Below are 12683 nucleotides of genomic sequence, written 5' to 3' on the forward strand. Positions count from 1 at the left end.
AATATACAACATTCTTTGCTGTCCCATTGTCTTTGCATATAAATAGATTGTCAGGTTATCCCCCTGTTTCCCCCGGTGTCCCCGTTGTAGTTGTGTCCCTGTGTCCCGGTCGTCATTTATATTCCCTGTGTCCCGGGTCCCGGTCATCATTTGTATCCCGGTGTCCCGGTCTGTATATACATTCGTTTTTTAGTTTTGTTTTTCTCCTTTATTTTTTTCCTTTTTTTTTCTTTTTTAGCTTATTTAGATTTTTAGATTTTTTAGTTTTTTTTATTAGTTTTTAGTTTTTATTTCTTTTTAGTTTTTTTGTCCCGGTCGTCATTTATATCCCCCTGTTTCCCCCGGTGTCCCCGTTGTAGTTGTGTCCCTGTGTCCCGGTCGTTATTTATGTTCCCTGTGTCCCGGTCGTCATTTGTATCCCGGTGTCCCGGTCTGTATATACATTCGTTTTTTAGTTTTGTTTTTCTCCTTTATTTTTTTCCTTTTTTTTTCTTTTTTAGCTTATTTAGATTTTTAGATTTTTTAGTTTTTTTTATTAGTTTTTAGTTTTTATTTCTTTTTAGTTTTTTTGTCCCGGTCGTCATTTATATCCCCCTGTTTCCCCCGGTGTCCCCGTTGTAGTTGTGTCCCTGTGTCCCGGTCGTTATTTATGTTCCCTGTGTCCCGGTCGTCATTTGTATCCCGGTGTACCGGTCTGTATATACATTCGTTTTTTAGTTTTGTTTTTCTCCTTTATTTTTTTCCTTTTTTTTTCTTTTTTAGTTTATTTAGATTTTTAGATTTTTTAGTTTTTTTATTAGTTTTTAGTTTTTTTTTCTTTTTAGTTTTTTTGTAGTTTTTACCTTCTTTTTAGTTTTGTTAATTTTTTTTTTTACTTGTGTCCTGGTCGTCATTTATACTCCCTGTGTCCCGGTGCTTTGTTGATTGCTAATCGAACATTCCTTTTGTCCTGGTCGCTTTCTCTTTGAGTGTCGTCATTTATTTTTTTCTTTTTTAGTTCTTTTAGTTTTTACCTTTTTTAGTTTTTTTTTAGTTTTTAGTTTTTTTAGTTTTTTACCTTTTTTTAGTTTTTTTAGTTTTTTAGCTTTTTTAACATTCCTTTTGTCCTGGTCGCTTTCTCTTTGAGTGTCGTCATTTATTAGTTTTTTCCTTTTTTTTAGTTTTTTATTGGTTTTTACCTTTATTTTAGCTTATTTTTCAGTTTTTTCCTTTTTTTAGTTTTTTTTTATTTTTTATTTTTTTAGTTTTTTACCTTTTTTTAGTTTTTTTAGTTTTTTTAGTTTTTTAGCTTTTTTACTTTTTTTATTAGTTTTTAGTTTTTTTTTGTAGTTTTTGCCTTTTTTTAGTTTTTTCAGTTTTTTTTTAGTTTTTTATTGGTTTTTACCTTTATAGTTTTTTTAGTTTTTTAGCTTTTTTATTTTTTTTATTAGTTTTTAGTTTTTTTTGTAGTTTTTGCCTTTTTTTAGTTTTTTCAGTTTTGACGTCACCTAATCCAGTTTTTTCAGGTGACGTCACCTGACACATCCATCCATCCATCCACAGACAGACAACTTATTTTTATATATATAGATATATATATATATATATATATGTATATATATATATATATATATATATATATATATATTAGCTAATATCCATTTTTATTTATATTCTTTTAGTCTTAGATTCTAGTTGTTGATTTTTTTAACGCTGAAGTTACCTTGCTGTATACGGGCGAAATATTCATTTGATAATTTTTCTCTTCTTTTTCTTCATCCTGGCCATAGATCCGTTGGTTGTTCCCAGATTTATTTATTTTTTGTTTTGTCATGGTTTCCCAGTTCGGCTTTAGATCTGGGTCAAGGGAACTAGAGACCTGCAAAGCGAACTCACGATTTATAAATGTTTTTGCCATTTTGGGAAGGTGCGGAGGTATTGAAATTGGTTGGAGCTGCACATGAGGCTTGGTGCCTTTACTTTAGGAAATACACTAACGTAGGCTCTCCAGATCCTAGAGAAAATTGACTGTCATAAGTACTGATTAATGTCAAATTATTAATATCGTCCTTTAATTGATTATCTTCTTTTAATAGATAACTAAAGAGCAGTAATTAATTAAAACGAAAAAAAATTACTATACAGTAGCAAGGGTCTGTGACCCCTTTAGCCCTCCCCCCCAATCTCAGATTGTGATTAGATGTAATTCTGTATTTCCTTTTTGAATGTGATGTTTTAAGTAAAAAGCAAATTATTTCCTTTTCCAATGTATTTTTTTCAAGGGGGGGGGGTGAGAGCAGATTTAAATCCCTACTACTACATACAGCTCATCGCCACACCAAGGAACTTGAGAGCAAAACGACTGTGCCCACTCCTCGACCACAGTCTTTTCAAAATTTTACTGTTTATTTCTTCCCATGAAGCTCCTATGAATCATTTCTTAGGACCAGTTTCCGCCCCATTGGAGGACACACTGCTATTTGCAGGGCTCCAGATAGCGATTTTCGTTAACCGATCGTGAGTCACCCACAAAACGTGTCTCGTCATTTTAAGCTTTCTTTCATTAAAGCTGCAGAAATGTATGGAACGCGTATGCTATATCTTCCTCAATATTTAGCTGCATCCACGTTTGTGAGCCACTCTTGATCAATACCTTGGGCTCTAGTATCCTAATCATATGCTGACGGCTCCTCATACTATTCTGCCCAATTTTTTTTTCAACTGCAATAAAACTCCCTGCGATTTGGCAGTTTTACGTCCACGTCTCCCCTGCATTCACCGTCCTTACTAATAATACTTTATGCCTAGTTAAGTGGAGCCAACCTCTCGGTCTACGTTCTTGTTACCCAAAATCACCTTTTTATCCTCATCTGACCCTAGTTTGAGTGACTTAGTCTTCTTAACATTAATTTAAACTTAGCGTCGCACCTCGAACTCACAATACCTCTTAAAATCCATTCACTCCACTAGCATTTTACTTAAGAATAGCCAAATTATTTGTATAATACAAGTGTGGGGGAGTTGTAGTTTGCCAATTGAAATCATGTTCCTTCTTTGCTTTTGCTGTGTTCCATAAAAGACTATCAAAATAATTCGCGATAATGGGAGTCAGACAGAACCCTGCTCAAGTCCTGACTCAACACCGAACCAACCAGTAACCTTGCTTCTTACTTAACAACACAATCCTGATTAAATCTTCATTCCACACCAAAGTAACTATTAACTTTTATTCTTCCTTAATTGTGTTAATATTATTGTCATAACAGAAATCACTTTAATTTTTTATCTGACATATAGTGAAGTATAGGACCTTTAATAAAGCTTTTCTATTAAATGAATCAAATGCCTGTTCATATTCTGTAAAACCAAGAACTTAAGGGGTCTGATGATTCAAACACCCTCAGTTGTCGATCTGAACGACACAACTTGATCAATACTTCCTCTTCCCTTATTAATATTGCCCTGCTTTTCTTTAAAACTTTATCTACAGCACAACAAGTTTATCTACTTTAATATCTATTTTTTACAGTATAGTAAACTTTATCTATAGCATACTATTCTTAAAACTACCTTTTGGCGAAATGTCAATCATATCAAGCAATTTGTCTCCATCAAAAGCACAAGTTAAATTACCTATAGATACTATACTCATCTTACCACGTTTTTTGTATGGCTTCAATTAAATTTTTCCTTGATCCCCCCTGATAAAATCCAGTATTTTTTTTTTTTTTTATTTCACCTTAAATATGCTACTATTTCTGAGTTAGGAAAATATATACATACAAAAAAACTGGCTCCTTGGCCTGTAAAAAACACTTCGCAAGCTAATATCTCTTGCCTCGCTCAGGTGGCCACATGAGCATTTCGTTCCTAAGAACGGCCATGCGATTTGGAAGCGGGTTCTTGTGACTACCCGCTTTGCAGGCTGTGGCTCTTTTTCCAGTCGAGCAATAATTTGGACTGGTATATTTTACTAAGGGCAGTCTACTTTGTAGTTGGCAGCCCGTAAAAACAAAAACAATGTCAACTTATTGTTATATCTACTCACAGGTTATAATTTGCAGTTCTTAATCAAGCCTTCTCGTAACGATTAAGTTGTATAAGTTGGTCTGATCGCTAGGGGGAGGGATGAATTGGATGGTTGTAAATTTACTCGTAGGTTGAATGGGGTTTAGAATTTTTCTAACTTATAATGACCACTATTTTGAAATAAATATGCATCCAGCAAAAAAAAAATAAAATCCTCTTGTGACTTTTTAATAGGAATTTTGTTCTTTTTTGAAAGAAGATATAGAAAAATCAAAGTAAGGGTCCTACGACGTGGTGATTTGCTTGTTGTTTAACCTATACATAATTCAAGGGGGGGTGAGATGTCCCAATTTTGTGAATCAAGTAGAATGCTTTGTGAAAATTTCTGTTTGCCCCTATATCTGACCTTGGTGAAGGTTGAATATATGGAATCAGTGTAACAATTAAATTATAAAATGATTACATTCCTCCCCAACTCCGAAAAAAAATATTTAATTGGAGTCAGGCATCACTCTTTACCATATACTGGTACTACATTCCGCAAATAAGAAGAGGATAATCGAAATAACTTTCATCTAAGCTACGTTTCCCCAAACTAATATTTAAAATTGGATTTGGGCTAATAGGCTCGCCCAGGTTTGATTCTGAGTTCTAATTTCGGGCCATAAACTTAAGAAGAGTATTTATAAGCCATAGTTCTTTTACGTTCGGGAGATGTCAATGGGATCCTGGCTTCCTTCTTTGTACTGGTATGATAGAGATGAAATATCAATTTCGCTGATATATTGAACGTTGTAACTGGAGGAAGCGGTGTAAAAGTGAAGAATAAAACTAAGAAGAGTAGAGAGTAGGAAGAAACAAACTGTCAACCAATGTGTATCCACAGCTAAAATATGCAGCTCTTCAACTAAACTGCGTCCATAAACCTTCACTACATCAACTCATCCATCAACTACGCTACATAAATCATAAAATGATATAATATATTATATGGCGTATTAATAGAGCTTTGGGAAGAAATTAGAGTGTATTATATTAGTTTTTCTCTTTCTTAGCATTTAAGCCTACTATTGTCTCAGACGTACTATGGATGAAAAACGTGGACTTCTGAAAACTCTGTAGTGTTTTACATTTGGATTTTAGATTTTTTATATTTTACTAAGTTTTAAATAAAAAACGTTACACCATTATTGAACTTTTTGATGGCTTTTAGTAATTGCTTTCATATCAATTTAACAGAATAAGGTTTTCCGTTTCTCTCCACTAGTCTTTATAGAAGCTAAATAGTCAGATTCATCTATCCCTTCCCGTAACGACCGTCATTATCTGAAATTGAATCCTATCTCCTGCTCTCTTTTGAGTCATTTCATTATGTTAGATTGTAAAAAGAACTACCGTTTTTTGATTAGCTTTTGATTTTTCGCTTATTTGTTCAAGACACTCCTGGGCGTTCTGGATGGGACGATGAAGATACACCTGGGAAATATTCTTCTTGGGACTTGGCAACCCCTTATGGATCTTCGCGAAGACATGATTGGTCATCTAGAGATAGATCTTCGAGGTAAGTTTCAAGGTTTATATGAATCAGTTAAAGTCGCTTTCTAGTATTCTTTCAGTTTGTAGTATTTTCTCTAGTATGCTTTACATTCTAACTAATAGCAAAAAAAAAAAAACGAATAAAACAAGGAGACCCCAACCCCCGAGGTTTTTACAAATACCCTTCTCTTCAAAAAAAGTGGAATGAGAATGCTTTTTTTTTGGTATTCTTGACGATTCTTCGGCAAAATTAATAAATTTAAGGATTTTTTCATTGTGTAGTTTCTATTTTTCATTTACCTAAGCTGGTTTTATTTCCTTGTTTACTTTCATTTCCTTTAGATTCTAAGGTTGAAATCTGTTTCGTTCATAATTGTTTGTCGTAGCCATAGCCGAGAAAAGAATTTCCCATAAACTCTTTGTGTTTGCTAAGCATACTGTAGCCGGAACGTCCCATGTAGATTCTCCCTTACTTTCATAGCTCAGTCCGCCGTAAAGTCAACCTCGACCCATAGTAACTTACATTTAAAAAGATAATTTTGAAAGCAAACATTTTTAGCGAGGAAGATTTGCCAATTAATATTGATTTGGAAATAATAGTTTTAATTTGGATTGACCTGAATAGTAATTTGTAATTAAAAAAAAAGTTTTCGTTGATTCCAAAAAATAGTTTGAAACCTCTCAAACATGTAATCAAAGCGAAATAAAAGGTATGTCATTGGAATTTCCTTCGTCGAAAGCCTTTAATTGGAGGTTTCACCCCTCCGCCTTGAAAAAATAACTTAGTATTTTGCATGTCTTCCTTTTTTTCACTGGGTCATTGTGCAGAATGGATGGTCGTGGAGAGACGAATAGGGCCTTACGTAAAATCTCATCTCAATTGTCACTTACTTTTTAGAATTGGCATTGATCACGCTACGTTTGAGCGCCATATGGAATCGAAAGTCCTGTGAATTCAAACCATGTAAAAACCATCCTAAAATGCTTTCTTTTTCTCCTTGAAAAAAAAAAAAAAATCCTAAATGGCTTTGTGTTTTTGCTCTACAAGAATCGTATTCTGTTATTACTTTTCAATAAAGTAGTAGTCACAGTCTTAGGATTTTTTTTTTTTTTGAAGTTGCAGATGTGTTCTTTACTTTTATCACAAAAATATTTTTTTTGCTTGTCAAAACAGGTCGTGGTCACGAACTGTACGTAAAGGAACGACTCGGGCCAATAGTAACCGAAACCCAGAAAAATGGAATTTTGATATCAATTGATACATAAAAAGAATTGGCTTTTTATGCCGATTCTAAAAACATAAAATTCTATCAGCTTCATGCTACGTATCAAAAGCAGTTAGCCTGAGAAAATTTGCCTGATTTCTGAAAAATGACCAAAGCATCCACGAAAATGCAAACAATTTTTAACGAAAGTCACACCATTAGATTCAGCATATCAGATAATCCTGCCGTAGAGGTTTAAGCTCATGTCCATAAAAATGTGAAATTTTGCAGTTTTTCCCTGTAGAAAGGTCACAGATTTTTTTTTAGTCTTGATTTTATCGAACCGTCTGTCTTAGAAGATCGGGAGAGGGCTCATTTGAACGGAACTTAAAAGTTCCTTTGTCTTGTTTCTGACCAAAAAGTTTGAGCCACGGCAAAGTAGTGCTTCTTCCATTTTGTGACATTAGACTACGATTTTGCTGCAACTTGGACCAAGTTGCTATTGATTTAAAATTCTGAGATGGCAAAACGATTTAAAAGTATTCCAAGTGCTACTTGGAATTTTGTTTTCAGCGATTTTAAACGGTAATATTTCTCTTTTCCTATTTAAATAAAATATTATAATGCATTTAAAAATGTGTGTGCGATGTAGTTAAATATCAGCGAACCCTTCTGTAAAGGTTGCGATGGAATTAACCGCTTAGAAAGTTAAAAGTCTCATCACATTTCTATCCATGTGACCAATAATACCCCTCTCCATTCACCCAAAATTCTGCAGTAAAAATACTATAAAGGATTTATTCAATACAACTACTGTTCGTTAAGATTTTGACTAAATATTCAAATATTGTCGCAAATTTTAATTATAATCCAACATTTTAATTTTTTGCTGTAAGACTGAAAAAGCGGTACGCTACCAATTAATTTATAATTGTTGATATATACAATTTAACAGGGAAATTTTTGACGCTTTTGGTGTACTACCGATTGATTTTGTCTCTTTTTTTTATGATAAATTATTATTACCACAACTACTACTGAAAGAAGAAGAATAAATCGAGAGTTTATAGGTCCGGCCATCATATCTTGGTTAGGCCTGGACATGATTTGAAAAACGATCAGATATTTTATATAAAAAAAGTTTTCATCTGAAAGTAAAGAGCAACATTAAAATTAAAACGAACAGAAATTATTGCATATATGAGGGGGCTGCCTTCTCCTCAAATCTTTTCTCTCTCTGCTCTAAAGTTTAATTTTTGTCCAAATTCTTAAAGAACAACTGTTGACGCACAAGGGCAGTTTAATTGTAAAAGGGAGCTTTTTTATAGCGCTAAAAACTTGGAGCAAGGAGCTAAGGAGGGGAAGCCTCCTTAATATTGGGAATGATTTTTGTTTGTTGTAGGTTTTAATGTTGCTCCTTACTTTCAGTTGATTTTTTTTATATATATAATCACAAATAGAGTACAAATTTAATTGTACTGGGCACCATCCTTTCAATTTCAGGAATATGACAAAGAATTGAAGATTCTTCCTTGATTTATGATCAATGTTTTGAATGTACGAATAATTTAAATCTGAATGTTAAACTCTTGATTTAAATACCATGTTAAAAATACTGTTTACAAATACTATTTTGTGGAACTCTGAATTTCTTCTTATGAGATTAAAAAGTAGTTTTGCTGAAAAATTATGTAGTCTCTTACAGCAGCTTTACTTTCAAGAAAACTGTTAGCAATACATATTTTAGAACGAAGCATGGCAACAAGAAAAGTCTATCAACACCTTTACCCACTCCCACCTTCAAAGCAAACAAATGGGTGAAAGAAAGACGACGTATAGGAGTAACACCTGCTGACAAAGAAGGAAAAGAAGAAGGATGGGAGGAGGAACAGGATAGGTAAGCAACTAACTAATTTGGGTTTTCAAATGTTAAAGTTTCTAGCGTACGTTAAAGTTTCCAGCGGACGTTTAAGACACTCATACGGACAATCCAGATCCTTGGAGAATATAAACTGATCTTGAAAATTGTTTTTGTATAAATATGAATTTTTGTTGCTTTTTTTGAGGGTTTTAAACAAACTGAATTGATGATAAAGTGGTAGACTAAGTTACTAAGAGGTAATTAAATTTTAGGCAAGTCAAACTTGTTTACTACCTGTTTACTACCATCAACTACATAATTTCAGAATACATGTTTGATATCCTTCACCTTAGATCCAGTAGCGATCTTATTTATTTATTATTTATTGACATCCGTCATTCACATAGCATGATCAGATGGAGTGAAGGAAAAAAGAACAGAAGAAAAGAAAAACAAACAAGCAAAAAAAGATGCACAAGGAACCAATTACTGCACTAACTGTTAATAGCAACGACAGCCAACTATAAAATAAAACATGAATTAAATTTAAATATTACTGCACCAAATATAGTCAAGACACAGACATACAAAAATACTATTGTATTAAAACGGGGCACCTATCATTCTGTGAAGAATTAAGTTTTCAGTTACGCTTCGCGGCAATTTAGAAACTGCAAGATCAGGATCAGCGAGTTTAAATTTTGTAATCATTGAAGAATTCCGATGACAAGGTGGTAACCAAAGCAAATAATTGGCGAACCGAAAGAAAATGGACCAGATTTTCAGACAATCAGTTCTTGTAAACATCTTCCAGAACGGAGCAATATATACGCTGGGAGGGAGGGCTACAGCAATGAAAAGGCTTGCTAATAGTAGGGGTTGAATTGAAATTTGGCCGCACTAATCGATGAATAAGAATAAGATATACGTCGTACAGGATAGTCTAAGAGCAGGGATCAGGTGTGGCGTAGGGAAGAACCAATATAAGACCTAGCTAAACGCGGTGGCCAATGGCTCTAACAGTGGCTTCGCTATTTTTCTCTTATGTCAATCCTATATCTTTTGATTGGATTATATTGCTTGGTTTATTTCTGAAAATTTTTTCGTATACTTCCTCCGTAACTGCATTTCCGCTCAACCGGACAACCTTGATCCCGTAACTACAGTATATTGTCTGCCATCAGTTGTTAGCAGGTGAAGCGCGGGTTGTATTTTTAACAGTCTTGATCTAGTAGATTTTTTCTTTTTGTAGTAGGATCTACGATGCCAATGGTAGCTTCATAAGATTATGCTATCTTTTGATATATTCGTTTCTTTCTGTATGAAAGATTGAAGTTTTAGTTATAAGAGTTTAATGATGTCCTTCGTCAGGTCATTACCATCGGCCTGAGACTTTCCACAGTATTTTCTGATTAAGACCAAGTTGGATCACGGTCTTTCGGATAAATTTTTGATAACTTCCAGTCGATGTGTTTTTTTGTTAATAGAGTTAATGCGTGCCGTTAGCAGTATTCAAGTTTGAATTTTCCGTTGCGTGGTTACTTTTGCTATTTTAACTCTCGTGTGATCTTTTAACTAATCTTTTAAGTTGTCCAATAGTAATGAGCTTAGGAGTCTTATTAAGTTGCTCACCTAGATTGTTCTTTAGTTAGGTAAGCATTAAAAAATAAATCTTTAAGTGGAAGTTCAACTATAAATTTTAATTGTCATTGTGGTTTTGACAACAAAATCTGTTGGATGTTCACTTTTTTTTACCTTTATTAAATCTAGAAAAGCTTCATTCATATGATAAATATAAGTATTTACAATAATTTCAGCATATATTTTTAAAGTAAATATTTTGTCTAACAGATCCATTGTTCATGAGTCAACAAATATGTAAGAAACTAAAGTGACACTCAGGGTTCGGTGAAAAAAGCGATGTTGACATAAAACGTATGTGGGGACGGAATCTTGCAGAAACCTACTCATTAAACCCCCTAGGTGATTTAAGGAATCCATGGCGTGTGCACCTGGCGTAAAAGGCTGGCAATTTGTTCCTGGAACGCACAAAAAGAACATATTCAGGAAAAAGAGATACTAAGCTACTAACAATTTCACAACATTTAGTTAAAGTCCCATCCATTTTATGGGTGGTTTTGGGGCCACTCCTTTCAAAATTTGATCGATCAGTGCTCGATATGCTGTTCTGTCACGTGAAATTCTGGGTAGTAGTTGGGTGATACGTTGCTGATCAAATTGTCAATCCACCTCTTGTCAAGTCTTCCCCGTTGTTGACGCCCTTCAACAGTGTTGTCGAATTTCACAAAGCGGTACAAAAAAGAAAGAAATATATACACAATGAAAATTATACGAACTAATAAAGTAGTGAGAAGTTTAATTGATAGTAATGAAATATATCCATGAGAAATATATAAATACAAATTGATAATGTTGTCTGTGTCTTGTTTGTGTGCTCTTTTATTTTTATTAATCTTTTTTCAAGGCTCGTTTCTATGTTGCTCATTTAAACTGGCTATAAAATTATTAATGTACGGAGGTCAAATCAATTTTATATATTAACCCCTCTCCCACCCCAATTTTGTCGGCCGGCGAGACAAAAAAAAGAAGGAAAAACAGCTAATTTTGATACACTGATTTTGTAGAATTCCGTTTTTCTTCTAGGGCACATACTGAAATTTGACCTTACTGAGAAAAACACCATGACAAGTGAAGCGTTTCGAATATTAAATCCTAAATAAGTACTCCAAACATTTGGCTAAACTTTTGTTGGAACTTTTTTTTTATGACGCTCCATGCCCAATTGCTTTTGTCTTAAATTCATCTCATACCTCTGTATTTTTCGTAAAACATGGAGTATCTCGGCTTTTTTAAAGTTTTTTGATTCTCTCTAAATTTTTCTTTAGTCTTTCATTTTTGTTAAACCATTCTTTTTTATTTGTGCAGTTTTTATCACTTAGTTTATTTCTCTTTTTTTTATATTTTTGTTATCTTTTTACACCTTTATTCACTATGACTAGGATCTATTGATCATCTATACGACCTTTGACTTTACTGCTTCTGCTAGAGATATTTTATATGAAATTGGTTTTTCGTTTAAGAAGGTCTTATTTTTCATGACTTGGGAATACTTATTTTTCATTTTCCTAAACGGATTATGCCTCCAATTCTATGAATATTTGAAGAAAATTTTCTCTTGACTTTATTAAGGAACATCTGAAGCAAGAACTGTTAGAGACGATTTACTATAATCCGCTTACTTTTAAATCAGGATTATGGATTGTGTGTTTAGACTATCTAGGTTGTTTGTTTGGAAGGATTAAATATATTTATAATTAATATAATTTAAAATAACATTTATATAATAAATTTTATTATATAAATATTTTATTATATTACATAATTTTATTATATTAAATTTTATATATTCAAATTTTAAATTAATTTTTTATTTATTATATTATTATTGTATAATTTTATTATATTTATATTATATAATATTTATATAATAGTATTTAAATATATTTATAATAAAGGACATGTGCGTCTCTTCCTATCTGTTTATTTGTCCTTCCATCTATGTATTCAGTCGGGAGATCTTAAACTACGATTGCCTATGGCCCGTGCGAGAAGAGGGAAGTCAGGCTAAAACATGAAGATTTAATAAATAGAGATTATTTGCCTTCTTAAAGATTACTATCTTCATTTAAAGGTTGGATAGAGACTGGTACTACCAGGATGAAGGTTATGACGAAACCCACAATCCTTTTGCGGGAGTCACCGACGAATACACACAGAAGAAAGAAGCTCAACTGGAACAGAGAAAGAAAAAGCGCATGTCTGAAAAGCAAAAGCAAATACAAAAGGTAATGTGCACTTTACAATTTTTATATCACAAGCTTGTTATAATACATTAGATTGATTTCATGGATTGCTTATGTTCCCTCGTGTCTAACCAAGTGTATAGTGGCAATGTTTTGTGGAAGTTAAAAGTTTTGTGGTCTTAAGTTTTGTAAAGTAAGGAGAGTTTTGTAAAGTAAGGAGAGTTTTGTAAATGTTGTTGTAATGTAAAT

General features: G+C 33.1%; 1 protein-coding gene across 1 annotated transcript in view; it reads left to right on the forward strand.

Moving 5' to 3' along the window:
* The window catches only part of LOC136034653 (pre-mRNA-splicing factor ATP-dependent RNA helicase PRP16-like), a 126379-nt gene that overhangs the window by 18304 nt on the left and 95392 nt on the right, over window positions 1-12683 (forward strand). Inside the window, exons 4-6 of the mRNA XM_065715965.1 lie at window positions 5446-5569; window positions 8497-8646; window positions 12323-12476. Coding sequence (XP_065572037.1) covers window positions 5446-5569; window positions 8497-8646; window positions 12323-12476 — 428 coding nt within the window. The remainder of the gene's footprint in view (window positions 1-5445; window positions 5570-8496; window positions 8647-12322; window positions 12477-12683) is intronic.

Source organism: Artemia franciscana, chromosome 13 (assembly GCF_032884065.1).
Source record: "Artemia franciscana chromosome 13, ASM3288406v1, whole genome shotgun sequence".
Lineage (NCBI taxonomy): Eukaryota > Metazoa > Arthropoda > Branchiopoda > Anostraca > Artemiidae > Artemia > Artemia franciscana.